The sequence below is a fragment of the Oncorhynchus masou genome, chromosome 28, assembly GCF_036934945.1.
Source record: "Oncorhynchus masou masou isolate Uvic2021 chromosome 28, UVic_Omas_1.1, whole genome shotgun sequence".
NCBI classification, from domain to species: domain Eukaryota; kingdom Metazoa; phylum Chordata; class Actinopteri; order Salmoniformes; family Salmonidae; genus Oncorhynchus; species Oncorhynchus masou.
This window is the reverse complement of record NC_088239.1, coordinates 27,225,126-27,245,007: the sequence shown is the minus strand read 5'-3', so window position 1 is coordinate 27,245,007 and position 19,882 is coordinate 27,225,126. Positions and strand designations below refer to the sequence as shown.

The window sequence follows — 19,882 nt, the reverse complement described above, 5'->3', positions numbered from 1 at the left end:
ATCATTCTGAATAGTACACTGTAATGATCATATAACCTCTTTACACAAACCAATCATATTATGTTCAGCTGTTAATGTCAAATATAATTGCTGCAGTGTCACAGCAATGTACAGGTGCTGGAGAGTCACCATAACTGCTGTGGTTGGTTATGAAGATCGCTTATAGTGCTATTGGTGCAACGTTATAGGGGCTGTGTTGTTGTTTTAAGTCAATATTTCATTTCTGTGTGTCCTCAGCTGCCTCAGGCTCAGCATGTTCAGACAGGCCCATTGTCGTCTCAGCCCAACCTGCTCCACATGCCCCACAGCCAGAGTCCTCTCCGCCAGGCCTCTTCCTCCTCCTCGTCCTCATCTTCCTCCTCTGCCCTCAGCGTGGGCCAGCTGGTCAGCAGTGAGTACCCGGTGACACACTCACACGCACACACACTCGCACACGCGCGCTCACACACACATATTAAGAGAAAATTCAAGCCTACAGATAAACCTACATGGTCAGAGAATTACATGTTGTCATTGACCACAGTCTTTGGTGTGGTGAACCTTACATTTCAAGAGCTCTGGATTTTTGTTTGTCCAGAAACTTTAGATTTTTCTCCTTCCTCTTCTTAAAGGATTTATTTAATATTCTGTTTATTAGACTATCAAAAACACTGTGTGTAATGAACACCAGCCTCAGTTTCCAAATGCTTAGCCCTCTGTGGACCCTTAATAAATCATAGAGCCTAAGGCTGTCAGCATGCAAACCGTTGCCTTAAAAACTCTGTTTTCGTCAGATAAATATAAATATATTTAAATTGTCACAGGCTACTCACCTAAATTCCCTCATTTTGAAGGCATCTGCGACTGAGTTCTGCATTCAATATAAAGAAGTTGCCATTGATCAACTTGTTTTATGTACTGGGGTGGTTTGAGCCCTGAATTCTGATTGACTGAAAGCCATGGTATATCAGACCGTATACCACGGGTATAACAAAACATTTTGTTTTACTGCTCTAATTACATTGGTAACCAATTTAAAATAGCAATAAGGCTCCTCGGGTAAGGGCTGTGCCTAAGAACAGCCCTTAGTCCATGGTATATCGGCCATATACCACACCTCCTCTGGCTGTATTGCTTAATTACACCATGGCGTTGTTGATAATACTTGTTTCTGATTGGCTTGAAGGCCATTCTAGAGCGTGCATTATTTCCCTGTAACGCATGGTACAGTGCCTTGCGAAAGAATTCGGCCCCCTTGAACTTTGCGACATTTTGCCACATTTCAGGCTTCAAACATAAAGATATAAAACTGTATTTTTTTGTGAAGAATCAACAACAAGTGGGACACAATCATGAAGTGGAACGACATTTATTGGATATTTCAAACTTTTTTAACAAATCAAAAACTGAGAAATTGGGCGTGCAAAATTATTCAGCCCCCTTAAGTTAATACTTTGTAGCGCCACCTTTTGCTGCGATTACAGCTGTAAGTCGCTTGGGGTATGTCTCTATCAGTTTTGCACATCGAGAGACTGAATTTTTTTCCCATTCCTCCTTGCAAAACAGCTCGAGCTCAGTGAGGTTGGATGGAGAGCATTTGTGAACAGCAGTTTTCAGTTCTTTCCACAGATTCTCGATTGGATTCAGGTCTGGACTTTGACTTGGCCATTCTAACACCTGGATATGTTTATTTTTGAACCATTCCATTGTAGATTTTGCTTTATGTTTTGGATCATTGTCTTGTTGGAAGACAAATCTCCGTCCCAGTCTCAGGTCTTTTGCAGACTCCATCAGGTTTTCTTCCAGAATGGTCCTGTATTTGGCTCCATCCATCTTCCCATCAATTTTAACCATCTTCCCTGTCCCTGCTGAAGAAAAGCAGGCCCAAGCCATGATGCTGCCACCACCATGTTTGACAGTTATTTGTCCGTCCCAGTCTCAGGTCTTTTGCAGACTCCATCAGGTTTTCTTCCAGAATGGTCCTGTATTTGGCTCCATCCATCTTCCCATCAATTTTAACCATCTTCCCTGTCCCTGCTGAAGAAAAACAGGCCCAAGCCATGATGCTGCCACAACCATGTTTAACAGTGGGGATGGTGTGTTCAGAGTGATGAGCTGTGTTGCTTTTACGCCAAACATAACGTTTTGCATTGTTGCCAAAAAGTTCAATTTTGGTTTCATCCGACCAGAGCACCTTCTTCCACATGTTTAGTGTGTCTCCCAGGTGGCTTGTGGCAAACTTTAAACGACACTTTTTATGGATATCTTTAAGAAATGGCTTTCTTCTTGCCACTCTTCCATAAAGGCCAGATTTGTGCAATATACGACTGATTGTTGTCCTATGGAAAGAGTCTCCCACCTCAGCTTTAGATATCTGCAGTTCATCCAGAGTGATCATGGGCCTCTTGGCTGCATCTCTGATCAGTCTTCTCCTTGTATGAGCTGAAAGTTTAGAGGGACGGCCAGGTCTTGGTAGATTTGCAGTGGTCTGATACTCCTTCCATTTCAATATTATCGCTTGCACAGTGCTCCTTGGGATGTTTAAAGCTTGGGAAATCTTTTTGTATCCAAATCCGGCTTTAAACTTCTTCACAGCAGTATCTCGGGCCAGCCTGGTGTGTTCCTTGTTCTTCATGATGCTCTCTGCACTTTTAACGGACCTCTGAGACTATCACAGTGCAGGTGCATTTATACGGAGACTTGATTACACACAGGTGGATTGTATTTATCATCATTAGTCATTTAGGTCAACATTGGATCATTCAGAGATCCTCACTGAACTTCTGGAGAGAGTTTGCTGCACTGAAAGTAAAGGGGCTGAATAATTTTGCACGCCCAATTTTTCAGTTTTTGATTTGTTAAAAAAGTTTGAAATATCCAATAAATGTCGTTCCACTTCATGATTGTGTCCCACTTGTTGTTGATTCTTCACAAAAAAATACAGTTTTATATCTTTGTTTGAAGCCTGAAATGTGGCAAAAGGTCGCATAGTTCAAGGGGGCCGAATACGTTCGCAAGGCACTGTATATCAGCACGGTAAAATTCAATGGCTATAGTTCATTCTTACATGTTCTATGTTTCAGCTGCTATTGAAAGCAACAGTCGAACTGAAAACATTATTGTCATCGTTGAATTCAATTTTCATAATAGCAAGCTCGGACTGATGGCTTGGTTAGCTAAACTAGCAAGTCTGTTTGTTTGGTTACCTTAGGCAACAGCTGTAGCTACCTAGTAAACGTTCTAGCTACTTCAGTGGATGTTGAACACATTTCTACTGTCAAATTGTCGCCATGGTATGAGAGGGAACATCAAGTCGGGGTTCTCCGTCAATGCATCGTGGAGCACACCTTCCACGTCGTTCAGGAATGCATAGCCCCTTTAGGTGAATATCCCGTACGTGGACATGGAGCATTATTTCTGTGTCGAACTCATACGTAATACCGCTTTTTTTATTCTACATTCCTCTTGCCAATATACTGCCCTGGTCCAGCTCATTGTCTTTGCAAGGTCCAGGGGTAACACTTTATTTGGATAGTCCATCTGTAGATGCTCTACAGACTATCCACAAACCATCATTAACGTTTAGCCTAACTATCTACTAACCCTAACCGTAACCCTTATCCTAACCCTAAACTTAACCCTAACCTGAACCCTTACCCTTACTCTAACCGTAACCGTAACCCTTATCCTAACCCTAAACTTAACCCTAACCCGAACCCTTACCCTTACTCTAACTGTAACCATAACCTTTATCCTAACCCTAAACTTAACCCTAACCCGAACCCTTACCCTTACTCTAACCGTAACCGTAACCCTTATCCTAACCCTAACCCTAAACTTAACCCTAACCCGAACCCTTACCCTTACTTTAACCGTAACCGTAACCCTTATCCTAACCCTAAACTTAACCCTAACCCGAACCCTTACCCTTACTCTAACCGTAACCGTAACCGTAAGCCTTATCCTAACCCTAAACTTAACCCTAACCCGAACCCTTACCCTTACTCTAACCGTAACCGTAACCGTAAGCCTTATCCTAACCCTAAACTTAACCCTAACCCGAACCCTTACCCTTACTCTAACCGTAACCGTAACCGTAACCGTAAGCCTTATCCTAACCCTAAACTTAACCCTAACCCGAACCCTTACCCTTACTCTAACCGTAACCGTAAGCCTTATCCTAACCCTAACCCTAAACTTAACCCTAACCCGAACCCTTACCCTTACTCTAACCGTCTAACCGTTTTTATTCTAAACCAGCGGATGTTTTTTTTCAAACATTCAATGTCTTTTTAGATCACAAATGCCTACACAGGGTACATAGGAATTTCAAACCCAATGTAAATGAAATCCAAAGCCATCATATGGAATATGTATTATTTGTAAAGCCTTGAAGACAGTCATATAGGAAGGAGACCAGTGATGGATCACAGTGGACAGACAGTGTGGGCACCACTTACAGAGAGGACGAATCATTTCATAGAGAAACACACTTCAATGGCTCTCCATTGGGGATAATCAGATGCTCATCAAGGTGGAAGTGATGAGGACTGAGGATGCAGCTAGGTGCCCATCCTCCCATCCTTTTAAGATATTCAGGGGCTGCATCCCAAATGGCAGCTTATTCCGTATATAGTGCCCTACATTTGACGAGGCAAACCCTCAATTCAGTCAAAAAATAAAAAAAGAACTATAGGTCCTGGTCAAAGTAGTGCACTACATTGGGAATAGGGTGCCATTTGGGATGACTTGGTCCCATGTCTCCAAACGTTCGCACGTCTAGAGCTCTGCCGCCGGAGAAGCTCAGAATCACTGCGTCTCTTATGAGGCCTCGCGTCAAGATGGCAGCCCCGATAGATTTTTTTTCTTCAATACGCTTGGAAAATTCCTTTAATAATTCATTGATAATGACCAAGATGAATAATTCACTGGCACAAACTTTGCTTTAGTAAGCAAGATGCCAGGGCACCTGACATTGATGTACAATGTGAAATCACTTTTTATTAGCTATGAAATTCTTCATAATGCTTCAGGGAAAATAGGTCCCCAAAGTCACTTAGATGTGGGTCCGCAAAGCAGCAATTTACAAACAACAATTAAACAATAAAATGTCTTCTTTAGAGTAGAGTTGAATGCCATCTTTGAACAACTGAGTGGTGCAGCACACACAGCAGCACAGTCTTTCTGCGGAGGTGTCAACTGACTTCCCCAAAGGAGGGACAGATGATTGGAATGATCCTCTTAATAAACATTCCACAGGCTTCTTTTTCCATGATAAAAGCGCAGAGTTTGGGCTATAAAACGGTTGGCTTTCAGTCTGCTTATTGTTCATAATGAAACAGGAGGAATGCTGAGTATGGCAATGGCACCACAGTGGACTAACCGACTGAATGGACATGTCTCTGTGCTGCTGTGTCCATTATGTGTCTACGAGCTTTCATGTTGAAGATTAAATGAGGAGCATTTTCAATGTCGCGTTAAACGCAAAGCCCTCCTTTCACTCTCGATACCATTACAGTACATATTGTACAGAGACCGCTATTATCAACGAGAGGGCAGAGAAGCACCAGAATGGCAATCACTGCTAACTCAATTCATAATATATTTCTAAAGCTACTCCTGTTGTTCGTCAACAGAGACCAGAGATGTCACGTTATAGTGGAATGTGTGTGAATTAGCTATATTCTTTGTATTCGGTGTGTTTAATGGTGCTAGCGCCCCTCCCTCTGCCTCCATCTCTACTCCCTGACAAATCGTTTTTTTTAAAGGCCTTTTAACTATACGAAGATTGCTTTGGTCCTTCTCGTTTTTTGACCCCCCTCTATCTCTGTTGTATTGTAGACCCCCAGACGGCCGCCAGCGAAGTGGATGGGGTCAACCTGGAGGAGATTCGGGAGTTCGCCAAAGCGTTCAAAATCCGCCGCTTGTCCCTGGGGCTGACCCAGACGCAGGTGGGTCAGGCACTCAGCGCGGCCGAGGGCCCGGCCTATAGTCAGTCTGCCATCTGCAGGTAAGGAGAACTTGGGGTGCCGAAAGATTCACAGCAAAGCATGGTATTTTCTGGCATAGATCTGTTGATTTCGGTGTCTCCTGGAATATTCCAATCCTTCCCATCAAGTGATAAACGTTTTTTTCTTGACTGCAGTGCAGAAGTTAAGTTGACTCACTCATTGTGGTACTAAAAGTGCAAATGAATGCAATATCTTACCAGTTTTATTCAAATAAATATGTAGAACCTCGTGTAGAACATCTGAAACCGTTTTATATCTGAATGATGTCCGGTCACTCCCCTGGAGATCAACGGATCCTCTTGCTGCGCTCTCCTGTCGGTGTAGTAGTCGCCACAGTAGACAAAGGTGCTCAGGAGTACTGTCTTTGAGACTGCACATTGTTTTCTGGTGTCCATGACGACTCACATCCACATTTCATCTCATATTTAAGCAGACATCATTAAGATATTAAAATGGATACATAATTGAAGACCATCCAGTCAAATGAAGGTCTCATGTGAATTCTTTGTCCTCCTCTCTTCTTCCCCCCCCCCCCTCTCCTCTGACATGACTTACTTATGCAAAATACATTACCTAGAGTATTACACGAAGCACTTAAAGCATTTAATAATTACTAAGGCCTATTGCTGTTCACTCTACATTGGGCTTAAGAGAACCTGACAAGAACCAGTCTGTTAATAAGATTGTCATGTTCCACAGTCCCGTAAGGACGTGCGTTTAAACGCCGCATTATCTATTCATTAGATAATCGGACATTTAGTGTTACCAGGTAATGTCTCGTTCTTTTTAAGCCTTTCCTCCTTTAACTTCAGCACCAATTAACTAAACCCCTTAGACGTGCACATCTCTCGCCATTATATTACGTCCCAGCATTCAAACTCCCTTCATTCTTAAGTTTCACACGATCTAAAAGTACAATTGTCTCTGTTCTATTTTATTTTTCTCACCAAGTGTACGAAATCAATAGTTGAAATATCGTAATCACATCTAATTAAGTTCTGACATTTGGCCTGTGGCTAATGTCATTTTGCCTTTTCTTTGTACTCTACCCACCCATAGTATTGTGCTTTACTGCAGTAGCATGCATCACTGTCAACAGTTATCATCACTGTGCCCCTTCTTATTCCTGTATTCATTTGTAATGCGCTTCTGAACTGCATGTGCTCTGCTGATGACCTGTCCTGCCTACAGTATGTGACCCACTGCTACCATGCGCTCTTAAAATGTTCATCACATCAACATCAAACAGCCAGGAATAATCTGAAACTGGGGGAGTAGGGTTCTTATGAGCAACAGCCCTTTCAAACTAATGTTTCAAGTCTTTAAAAAAAATCACCCATGAAATATTTACACGCGTGCATAATTCAGACATTTAGAATGTACATTAAAAGCCTTCAAAGAAAAGAAGAAAAAAAAGGAACAGGTATTGTGTCCTTGTGAGTTTGTGTATGTCGGTAAGACCGTCGTTTTTTGTTGTTGTTGGTATGACGCTTTAAGTAGATAGTCTTCACATGCTTTAGTTTAGTTAACATCAACAGAGACATGGAAGTTGGAGGAGACGAGGGGACCGCATGCTAGCTTAAGGGCTTGCTGTTGTCATATGTCACTGGAACAGACAGTGACACAGAGTTCCATCTTGTCGGATTCCATTGCTCACTTTGTTAAAAAGGCTTTATTAGCTTATCACAGGGCCACAGACATCCCATAAGGACATCATCAGACCAATGGGTTGGAATATTGTCTTATCATAGAGTGCTTTGTACAAGCAGCAAATGCAATCTGTCATCTAGGGTTAAACTAAAATAATGATATTGCCAAAATGCTTTTTTAGATAACGTTGCAAATTATGATTGATGGCATGCTTTCCCAAATGGAGGACACCTTTTCTTGCAGAAAAAAAAAATCGGCATTAAGTTTAAATCCACCTCCTCCTCAATGCAACTACGCGTCCAAAGATTCACAGTGCTGTTAATGTGACCACCTCTCAGAATGCATCGGTGCACAATGTTGTCTAAACTACTTGTTTCTTGTGTAATTCCTGAAGGGGAATTATGTTTCCATGTTTAAGCTGCATGCATTTACACAACATTCATTTACACTCAAACTTACTCATCAAATTAAGCAGAAATGTGCCTTCACATCCACCCTGTTTATATTGCATCGCATCCACTTCTTTCTCCACCTGTACCTGGCATGTTGGATTCATATCTGAAAGCTCGGATACTGATTTAATACATCGGATCTGTCCCCTGTATTCTGTAAGTAACGGACCTTCCACTTAGTCAAATACCCATTCTTACACATGGCCTCACGATATTGTTAAAGGGTTAAACGCAAACAGCACTGTAAGCATTAGCACTTAGCAGATGTTTATGCATGGCCTGAAAAAGGTACTTTTAAGACTGTTGAGAGAGAGCGGAAGGGGAGTAAAAGAGGTAGATATACAGTATGTATTCATTTCCCACTGGTGGTTCTCAACTAGTAGGAGTGGCTCCTCACTGAGGAGCCAGCCGAGCAGCTCTCCACTCATTTGAGTGCATTTGGTCCCTGTTGATCCATGAAATGTCCTGTTTCTGCCCACTCCATATATTTACTGGCTAATGTATTCCTTGCAGGATGGAACCGTCCTCTTTCCACTGTTTAAGAGTGGCTTATAAATAATACTGCCCGTCGACAAGCAGAAATGTAAAAACAGAGTTGGAAAGCGGAAAAACAGACAGGGCAATTATTCGCTATCGTTCTGTATGACAAGTCGACTCTCCACGAAGAAATGTCTTTCATTTTGGTCCTGTGAGAGGGGTCCTTTCTCCCAGCTCTGAGGCATCTCCTCACCTGCCTTCCAGGAAGATTATATCAAAGGCATCCGTGATAGGTCGAGGTCATAGAAGAGGCCTAGGCGTGTTCCGCTGTTGTTTTAAAGGCGTATGACTTTTCCTCTCAGCCGCTCGCCCCTGAACACCTAGACAGATGTCTGGACTCTCATTAGAGGGCAGGCAGCTTAAACCGCACTCTGACACTGATTCCATTATTACACGGCATGTGAGAAACCCAGCAACTTTAGCCCAGTTCCATCATCCCTCAGCACGCCCAAGCCAAACGCCGTCTCTGTGCTTGTCTCACAGAACACTGCAGCTAACAGGGTCAAAATACACTGAGTTACAGTACAGATTCCCCGTACAATGATCTAGTAGTACAGTAGTATATATCCACTATTTGGTGAGATCATACTGATTCAGCAAGCCTTCATTTAGCTACTGTTCATGACTTAGGAACTCTTTCAAAACTTTGGAACTATTGTTTTGAGCTATTGAGGGTTTATTTCAAGGGCACTAAAGTACACAATACACTACATTTGAATATTTACTTGTGCTTCATGCATTCATAAACTTGCAAGTATATTCAAGACTGAAAAGTGGAAATGTATTCATTTTAAATATACAATGAGTGCCTGAGGGAGAAAAGTTAGAAAAATGTATTAAAGTGTGCATTTTGATGAATAATTCAAACGGCTTTTGTAAATGATAGTTCTGTGCTTAAGTGCTTGCACTGCTGCCTGTTTGACCATATGAATGAAAAACCTTGACTTTTATCACTTGAAGGGAAGGTATTGGGAAAAATGGCATTGTTTGGTTAACCCCTTTTGACCTTTTTCTGATTGATGATATGATGGGTAGATGGTATTGTGTATCAATGCATACTAGTGTAGTCTCCATAGCTAGAGCTCAGTGTTTGATCATTATAGTCTGGTGCTCGGGCAGTTTTATTGGTCCACCTGAAGTATTTTTCTAGCCATTGGCAGGGTCTCCTCACCCCAACGCTGCCTATCTGGGACAGAGAACTACAGCCACAGCCAACCAGACAAAAGTAAAGCGAACAAAGCGAAAACAAAATGGCACCACATGTAACGTTCACTTTCAGCTGCTTTAACTTTGGCTACAAACTGTCATGGATGTAACCAAGGCTGGTGGGTGTCTCTGTCCCAGTGGCAGCTGCTTGGGAGAGGAGGCCCAGTTCACTGAGGCAGGCAGGTTATCCCTTGGCCCAGCAGGGCACCTAAGTAAGATTCTTCTCTCTCAATTCTCCCCAGACACACCATCCTGAGAAGCCACTTTTTCCTACCACAGGAAGCCCAAGAGAACCCTATAGGTAGCAGTCTGACAGGCAAACTGAACCCTGGCCTTTTATATCCTGCCAGGTTTGAGAAGTTGGACATCACCCCAAAAAGCGCCCAGAAGATTAAGCCGGTTCTGGAACGCTGGATGGCCGAGGCCGAGGCCCGCCACCGGTCCGGCATGCAGAACCTGACCGAGTTTATCGGCAGTGAGCCCTCCAAAAAACGCAAGCGGAGGACCTCTTTCACCCCACAAGCGCTGGAGATCCTCAACAGCCACTTTGAGAAGAACACGCACCCCTCTGGACAGGAAATGACCGAGATAGCCGAGAAACTGAACTATGACCGCGAGGTGGTCCGCGTCTGGTTCTGCAACAAGAGGCAAGCGTTGAAAAACACAATAAAGCGGTTGAAACAGCCCGGTGACCTGGACCTGGACCTTGGCCCGACCGCGCCCATGGACCCTCTCTCTGATTCTCTGGAAGAGCTCCCTAAATGAACGCCCGAAACTAGAGGTAAAGAGGAAAGTTCAAACAACACGGTGGCTCATGACCCAAAGTAGGATGAAGACTGAAAGAACATTCCTCTCCCTTTATAAAGGCAACTGAAAGGACAGTTATGAACATTTGCAAACAAAAATAAGTGTTGTCAGTGTGATTACCACAGTTATTTAAATATTTTGGCAAAAACCAAATATAATGGAAAAAATATGTTCACATTTGAGAGAAAACATTACAAACCTACAGTGTGCTGTTTCAAAGCAATCGAATTCTGGCCTCATAGACCAGAACATTGTCCAAATTTGGGTTCCCATTAGGGAGATTTTAGTAAAGAGATCATACCAAAATCAAAGACAAAAACACTAACTACTTACCAAAGTCTGTTGCATCAGAATACTAAGAATAATTTTTTAAGTGTAAATGTGTTCTAAATTTTTACATTTGTACTGGCAAAAAAATCTACGATATATGTGTGAGGTTGGGTGTACATCTTATCTTTGTTTCACTTAATTTGATTTCCTGGGCTGATATGTAAATATCTACTAAATACCGTCTTCAGATTGAAATCACAATGTCAAAGTTCTCTTTGAAAGATTTGTCGTGTAAATGCATTTTTGCTGTGAAACAATGACATTGTTGTTTGTCTCAGATTCCTTCTCATCTGCAGCTATTTTAAGTCACGGTGTTTTTACAGGTAACAACTTTTACAGGTATTTATCAATGATTTTATGAGATTGTCTTATGTTTTGTCGATGAAGGACAATAAAACTTAAGGCTGTCCAAACAGTGTGGGTATACTCAGTACCTAACCATAAAGGTTCTGTCTCTGTTCACCAAAATATATATGTCATCCACGATGGAAGACGACGTCTTTTCAACCTTATTTTCCTTTTGTGACAACTGTGACTCTTTTTTTTTATACATACAGAAACATGCCGTCAATTCTGTTATTTCAGGCCTAGTGTTGTGTGAGGGAGAACTTCCCTCAATGTTATACTGTGTCAAGTGCTGTTGTAAGTCATTCTGTTGCCAAAGCCTGATAGCCAAAGAACACATTGCTTCAGCTCAAGGACTTGGGGAGATTTATTTTAACCTTGGCCGATTAAAAGTTTTAGTTATTTTGATGTGCTCATACATTCCCTTTTGTTCTTTTTTCTATGGGGTTTCTTTCATACACTGAGTTCAACTACTTTACACAAAGGCCAACGGAATGCCAAATAAAATGTTTACTTTCAAAAGAGAACTCTTTGTTAATTGACAACCCTCTTTATATTGCAATATAGAAAATGTGTTGGACTGTGAGGACTTTTCTGCCCATCCCTTTCTGAAGTGTGTGTCTAGTTTGTTCTATTTGCTGTAGCATAGCATAACAGAATTGCTCCCGCATGTTTCCGATAACAAGGTTTGGGTTACAGGAATCTGAAAACAAGACGACAAAAACCACAAAAGGTAGCCCGAGCTTCAAATCATTAAGTACATTCTTCAGAGTACACTGTCACAGAGAACAAATTACACATGTAGAGGATTTAGCAATTATCTCACATTTTTCTGCCCTTAGAGCAAAATATGGATTACTTTCTTTAAGCATTCAGCAACTCATTCTAATCAAATCAATCGGAAGGTTTTCTCATCTCTGAATCGTTGTCTTCAGGGGTCAAACACTGTTTGCAAAATGTCATGCTGTTGTTTTGTGTTTGTTTTCATTGTCTTTTGCTTTGAGTGATTCTACAGCGAAGCCTTGACAGACAGTATAGCCTAATTAAAAAAGTGTATTGGAAAAAGTTGCAAGACAACCCAATAGCCCGTCCGCAAGACATAATCCATATTAATTTCAACTAACAAATCATAGGGTGTTGTTGCTGTGTAGCTGTTAATATACAGATCTAAACAGAGTCCCCCTCCATAGGTGTACTTCAATATTACCAGGACCCACATGGAGGATTCAAGGAATCAATATTGTTACACCGTTGATGTGTCAATAACCTATACTGCCAATGTGTTGAACCTCTCCACTGAATATTACAAACTAGTACATATGTGTAAAGCCACTTCTCAGAACTCTTAAGATTTCACATTGATGTGAAATGTTCTTATTTGACTCGTATAAAACACTTAAATAAGGTGAGGGGAGAATGACGAGTGTTACATGACAGGCTCAGTGAACTTAGATTTTCTGCGGTGTTTTCGTATTGGTGTGTTTTGTTCAATGTCTGTTAGTCCCCCTGTGCACTGGTGTTGCCTAGCAACGCAAAGTGCACTTGATAACACTTACAAACGCATAAGGAAATAGACATTCATTGATATTGTAGTCTGGACTGTATGCTCCAGTAGGCTGAGGTTTAAGAGGTACTATACATACAAGCTCCCTGACGAGTTTCTTACATTTATTAGTTATTATATACCTTTACAGGAAGTAGTGTTAAACAGTGTCATACTACACCTTTTTAGATATTTAAAGGCAGTATTACTAAATAGTGGTCAATCATAATATAATTTAAGTCATATGTGATTTAAATCAATCCAAAGATTTTTTTGTGTGTTCCCTCCCTGTCTCACCCCACCTCATCCCAACATGTAAGAGAAGTGATGATGCTGCGGGTGATGTACAGTATGGGCATGTAGTACTGAGGCTCAACAATGAAGCTGTAACCAAAAAACAAAGACAAAGAACGGATTTATACCTTCGCTCAAACTTTCGATGCTGGACCAAAGCTCTATAGTTATATGCACATTGTACAGAGAAATGGGTTCATGTCGCTGACAATCTTGAAATACGAAGAGAGTCGACGATTAGATAAGTTGTAGTTCATTGACATTTTACCTCAGCACTGTCCTCGTACACTGAGCAATGCCAAGCAAACGCCATGACAGAAGGAAATACAGAAGAATGGCTCCTGTGAAATGTTTGTAAGTAGTGTTCACTTCTCATGGGGGGGGGGGGGTTGTGTCTGAACTGAGATTCTGTATGCCATGTGTTTTATTTTAGTCAAGTGGTTTCCAGGGTAACATGTACAGGACTTTCTAAACTTTGTTGTCACTTGTTTTTTTTGTTTTTTTTCTCTCTCTGTGACTTTGTTACATGCACTGCTCAGTTACAGTCTTCAAGGTGTGCCCTATTTCATAAGGGGCAAAGAAGGCTCTATAATTGCACCCAATTATTTTAAAAAAAATAAACAATAATAATAATTTAAATAAATGTTTTCAAACGATATCCACACAGACTCACACACCAACTGGTTTTGAAATGTTGTTAGAACTCAAGAACGACCTTGAAACCAAAGCTGATGAATCTGCAAAGGTTGCTTTAAATTTTATAGACTGAACTTAATCTATAGAGCAATATCTGTTTGGTCAGTTATGCAGCACTTTGTGTATTTCTACAATTCTTCAAGTCTGTCACATTTATTTGTACCATAATTAATAATAAACAATTGTTTGACATGAATGGACTGTCTTGTTTCTTATGAAATGTAGAATAAATCATCCGAATCTGAAATATATGTTTAGGGACATTTTAGAGAACTTCTCTGGCAAGTGCTGCATATGATGATGAAGAAAGGACTAATGCACCACATTCCTAACAATATAGACTCTTAGAGAAAAAAAAGGGCTCCTCGGGGTTCTAAGAGTGTACCGACAGACATTGTAAACACTGCAGTTGGAGTAATAAGGGACAGATTGCAGAAAATCTGCTTTTTTGAATTCACTGTTCTCCAGTCTCACAAGATTTTGACATATTTTCCTATCCTATTTTACCAATGCATACTTTGCTGTCAGCGCAAGTGCATCTCAATTCCATTAAAACCCAGACACAGTGTACATGTATAGTTGGAGCATAAAGTTAAGTCAGACTTCTGTGTTCTGCTCCGTATCCCCCCAGCCCACCCCCTTGGCTATCAGTTTAGAGGTTGTTTTTTTCTTGCACTTCCACTGTGCCATGATTGAGAGAGATGTGTCCACAAAGGCTTTTCCACCAATGAACCACCTTTCAATACAGAGAGTTTGCACCTAAAAGCAAACGGACAGGCTGCAAACCTCTGGGGTCAGTAGCAATTCATTTAGATTTCCATAGGGTCAATAGAAAGGAATACATGTCAGGGTTATTTCACATCAATGTTTCATTTCTTTGCCTTAGCAGAAAACAATACAGAGACAAGTGTATGAGGGGAAAACACATTCTTGGGTGAAAGCCTTTTGAAACTAAACTCCAAAGTTTGAAATAGCTTTCTTGTCCATGAAGCCTTTGAAAACTGACTGTCTGGTGAATAGAAAGGAGTAAATAAATAATAATAATAATAAAAAAGCACAGACAACATAAATTATTAACATTAGGCTGAAAACTGATGTTGAAGATGTTTTTTGTCATCCTTTCAGTTTTTTCCCCTCTTCGTTTCGAAATACTAGATGTATTTTTGAGGTATAACTTGGGCTATTTGATATTCTTTTGTTTTGTATTTATTCCAGTTTCTTTATTTTTCTAAGTACAATATCATTGTGCAGAGACAGCTATTCCGACTCATCTTTTTTTCAATATCTTAAAATGTTTATAGTTTGTTGATGGAAAAGTAAACTTCAACTCCAAAAGTTAGTGTCAATAAGTGAGTGACCAGGGCACAAAATCAGCAGATCTCACTCTCAACATATAAAAAACACACTACCCTTGTAAGGAGAGGTGTAACCCGATACGTGAGGTGGAATCATAGAAATGGAATAGAATAGACAAACATTCTTAAAGTCCACATTTTTCAGTTCACCCATTTGCCTCTGGACATTGCCATACTGATACAGAATCCCAAATGTTCAAAATGGTACAGTTGATATGCTGATATTTTGGTCCACATATCATGGGCCATTGTTTAGAAATATAGATGTAAACACGCAACAACTTCAAAGATTTGCCTGAGTTACAGTTCATAGAAGGAAATCAGTTAATTGAAATAAATTCATCAGGCATATGGGAGCCAGGCCCACCCATCGAGGAGCCAGGCTCAGCCAATGGGGAGTCAGGCCCACCCATTGGGGAGCCAGGCCCACCCATTGGAGAGCCAGGCCCAGCCAATGGGGAGCCAGGCCCAGCCAATGAGTTTTTCCAGACAAAAGTGCTTTATTACAGACATAAATACTCTTTAGCAGCACCCATCTCCTCAGACGATCCCACAGGTGAAGCCGGATGTGGAGATCCTGAACTGGCCAGGTTACACATGGTCTGCGGGTGTGAGGCTGGTTGGACGTACTGCCAATTTCTCTAAAGCCTCGGCTTATTGTAGAGAAATGAACGTTCAATTCTCTGGCAACAGCTCTGTTGGACATTCCTGCAGTCAGCATGCCAATTGCACGCTCCCTCAAAACTTGAGGCATCTGTGCCATCGTGGTGTGTCACAAAACTGCACATTTTAGAGAGGGGCCTTTTACTGTCCCCACCACCTTTGTAATGGTCATGCTGTTTAATCAGCTTCTTGACATGCAACACCTGTCAGGTGGATGAATTATCTTGGCAAAGGAGAAATGCTCACTAACAGGGATGTAAAGAAATTTGTGCACAAGAGAGAAATAATATTTTTGTGCTTATGGAACATTTCTGGGATCTTTTATTTCAGCTCATGAAACATGGGCTAACACTTTAAATGTTGCATTTATATTTTTGTTCAGTATAGAATATTCTGTTCTATTAATTGTATGTATATGGGTGGGATAAGGTTGCTAGTAAAGTATCTTTAATCAATAATGTCAATACTGAAGCTGTTTGACCCTGGATTTTAAACAATATCTGTCACGATCGTCTTATGGAGTAGACCAAAGCACAGCGTGGTATGTGTTCATGATGATATTTTAATTAAAGAAAGCACTGAACACAAAAACGACCGTGCCGCTATAAGAACTGTGCTAACAAGCAATAGACATAAATAATCACCCACAAAGTACCCACAGAATATGGCTGCCTAAATATGGTTCCCAATCAGAGACAACGATAGACAGCTGCCTCTAATTGAGAACCAATCTAGGCAACCATAGACATACAATTTACCTAGAAAAGATACAGCTCCATAAACATACAAAACCCCTAGACAAGACGAAAAACACATACATCACCCATGTCACACCCTGACCTAACCAAAATAACAATGAAAACAAAGAATACTAAGGTCAGGGTGTGACAATATCCATGACCCCTAATAATAATCATAAACATGTCAGTGTTCTTTGCAGTTTACTTTAGTTTAGTTGATTAAGATCACCATTAGCTTCTGAACATGCAGCAGATACTCTTGCTGTGTTCCATATGAAGCGTACAAATGCATGACAAAGTACAGAACAGTTATAGACAAGAACAAGTGCCCTTTCTCAATTAAATTAGGGGGGGACATTTGTCACTTCTTTATGTGCTGTTGGCAAATGAGACAATTCTATTTGGATTTTGGCTACAGAACGTATATATAGTCTTTCAAACAAGAGAATCTCTCTGGGTTGATCTATGACAGTCTGAATAGAAAAAAAATCATCTCTCTGCAAAAGTCAACCGACTGACTTATAGCACATTGTTCAACTAGACGCCAACTGAAATTGTCCTGGAAGGGAAAGAGGGTGAGAAGAAAATATTATGACATGTCGGCAGTCCAAATGGATTATGTTTCAATATCAGTCAGGACACAGAAAGATAAAGGTGGAGGAGGAGGGTGCATGTGTTGGATGCAGATGGTTTTAAATTGCCCCCTTTGTTTTCCATCAGGCATGAGGCATTCACTTTCCTTATCTTTCCGACAATGTGCACTGGGCTGATGTTCTCAGTAAACGAACTGTCGGTGTATCCCTCACTACCGGCAGCCCTCTGCTTCCTTGTTTTCACTTCCTCCTCAAGGTTGAGATGTTGCTCCTCTCACTGCTCAGCCCCCAAGCCGCTGAGGAGTCTCCCACTATGCTGCTCTGCTCTGCACACCAGGATGCCTCTGGGGGTACAATTACCAATCCTCATGCAATCCAAGTTGTCCATGCATATGATCCCTTGTTGCTTTTGGTGTTGTTCTGGAGGTTTTCCCACCATTATTAGCCATGACACAATTTGAGGCATTTGAAGGTTGAAGAGTTAATAGCCAAGGTTTTTATGGAGATGGCTGGCACCCTGACTGGAGCAGCAGATTGCATTGCCCACAGCCCATTAAACTTTCCACACGGTCTTGTCTACACTGACTGTGTGAATGCATCTTCTCACTTTGTGATGCCTTCTGTTTTCCATCAGGACTCAGGGTTACGCCCAGTGTTTCATGTGTCCCACTTCTCCAAGGGAGTTGATTTGACTTCAGTTTTTTCTCTATCATTCTTGTGTGTTGTGGAAATGATAAATTCAATCATTTTGAATGAATTCAACAGAGATATTTACATTGCTGTAATGTTCAGAACATTATGTAAAAAATCAAATGGCAAACACCATCTGCTTTACCTAATTATTGTTGTCAGGGTGAAAATCTATAGGTCTGATTATCTCTTCCAGGGTCAATTCCACCTCAAGTTAACGCAATAAGGAATTGGCTTTATAAATAGGAGGATTGCCCATGGATTGACTTTCAATTTATGAGTTGAAATGAATGGACCCAAACCGGATCTCTTGCCATAGTCACTGCTATATTTCATTATACAGACAGCATAGCTATCCTGATCATTGTGGAAAATCGTTGTGCTGTCCATTTCCTTCAGATTTATATAATCCAAAAAAGGTCAAAACAAGACGACTGGGTTTTATTCTAAGTGGAGTGGTGCCATCTGAGAGAGTGCTGTATATTTTTGTACATGGATCACAGGAGTCTTGAAGGGTCAGAGATCCCTTCTTTTGGATGTTTGGTAGTCTGGAAGATAACTGTTCCTCTGATGAGATGTTTGTATGGACAACATCCACCTCTTCATCCGCCTCTCACTCTCTCCCTGAACCACCTATAGTGTACTTTGAGACAAAGAGACAGAGAGCACAAAGCAAAAGGCAGTGAGTGAGAGAGGAGATATGGATAGAGGAGTGAGTGGTATGGTTGGCTGCATCTTTGCTGTCTTATTAGTGGGGGCCCAGTGAGGACACTTTGGCCTTCTTTATGGGGCCATGACGAGACCCTCCACGCACATCTCAGGAAAATGGCTGGGGGGAAATCACAGATGAGAATCACTCAAAAACAGAGAGATGTCAACAGGCCCATAATGATACCTGATGGCCCCAGAAGACTCTCTCCCCTTTTCTCTCTCAGCCTCATACCTTGCAGAGTTGCACTATACTTGAAAACATAATTAGAGGTAAAAACGGGGAGAAGGAAGCTTTACATCCCCTGATTCTTTTTTCCCCACCTTTCTTTCACTTTTTGAAAGAGGGAGATGGAGATAAAGAAGGAGGGAGGGAGAGAGAAAGAGAGTGAGAACGAGAGAGAGGAGGAGGTGGAGAGTTCCCTCTGTGAGATGCCAAGGTGCTCCCAGTCCATTGTGCTGCCGGCTGTCAGGTTAAATTAGGGAGTACAGGCTCCGTGAGTGTAAAAAAATCAATACTTGATGGAAGATTGCTCTCCGGAAAATCTGTTTTGATTCCAGGATTAATTCTTGACCAAAGGCTCCAGCAGAATGACATGCCATTAGGCCGAAAATGAACACATTCTGCAGTGGAAATTGGATGGAAATGTGTCAGGCGATTGCCCTGGCTGGTTGTTCTGCTTTCTGTGTAGAGGGACTGAAGGTGTGGCTGCTGCTGTGAATGAGGCCCACGGACTGACTCCATTTCCAAAGCAAAGACAAACCCACCGTGGCCTCTGAGTATTCTCAAGGCCATTGTTGTCCAGCTCCTGCAAATGCATTCTTACCTAGGTGAAATGCATTTGTCCACCACATTCTATCTCTCCTGTGTTTTCCATAAAGCATGGCATGAAGAATGGGAAATCTTAAAATAAAGCAGGGACTTTTTTCTTCTCTCAACAGCGAGAAGGGGGAAATGCAATATTGATGAGCAAGTAATGTGTTTGTCGTCACAAATAACATATTTTCCTCTTTGAAACTTCAACAGGAGATAGCAAAGAGCGTCTGAGCAGTGACATCAACGACAGATGCAGTCAAGCTGGACAAAAGTTGTTTGCGTGTGTATTGTGTAAATAGATCATACGGTACAGACCTCTAATACCACAATAAGACGGGCTACATTTGATATTCAATCTCAGCCCTGTGACATTTACTTGAACAAAATGTGAAGACTTATTGAAAATAAACGTTCATTTAGTCACTACTCAGTTACACAAAGCAATCAATCATAATTCCTAAAACTA

At 41.3% G+C, this 19,882-nt stretch overlaps 1 protein-coding gene across 1 annotated transcript in view; it reads left to right on the top strand.

Moving 5' to 3' along the window:
• The window catches only part of LOC135518556 (POU domain, class 6, transcription factor 2-like), an 86,778-nt gene extending 76,178 nt beyond the window's left edge, over positions 1 to 10,600 (top strand). The window contains exons 7-9 of the mRNA XM_064943723.1: positions 238 to 391; positions 5,821 to 5,989; positions 10,078 to 10,600. Coding sequence (XP_064799795.1) covers positions 238 to 391; positions 5,821 to 5,989; positions 10,078 to 10,600 — 846 coding nt within the window. The remainder of the gene's footprint in view (positions 1 to 237; positions 392 to 5,820; positions 5,990 to 10,077) is intronic.
• The last annotated feature ends 9,282 nt before the right edge of the window (positions 10,601 to 19,882 follow it).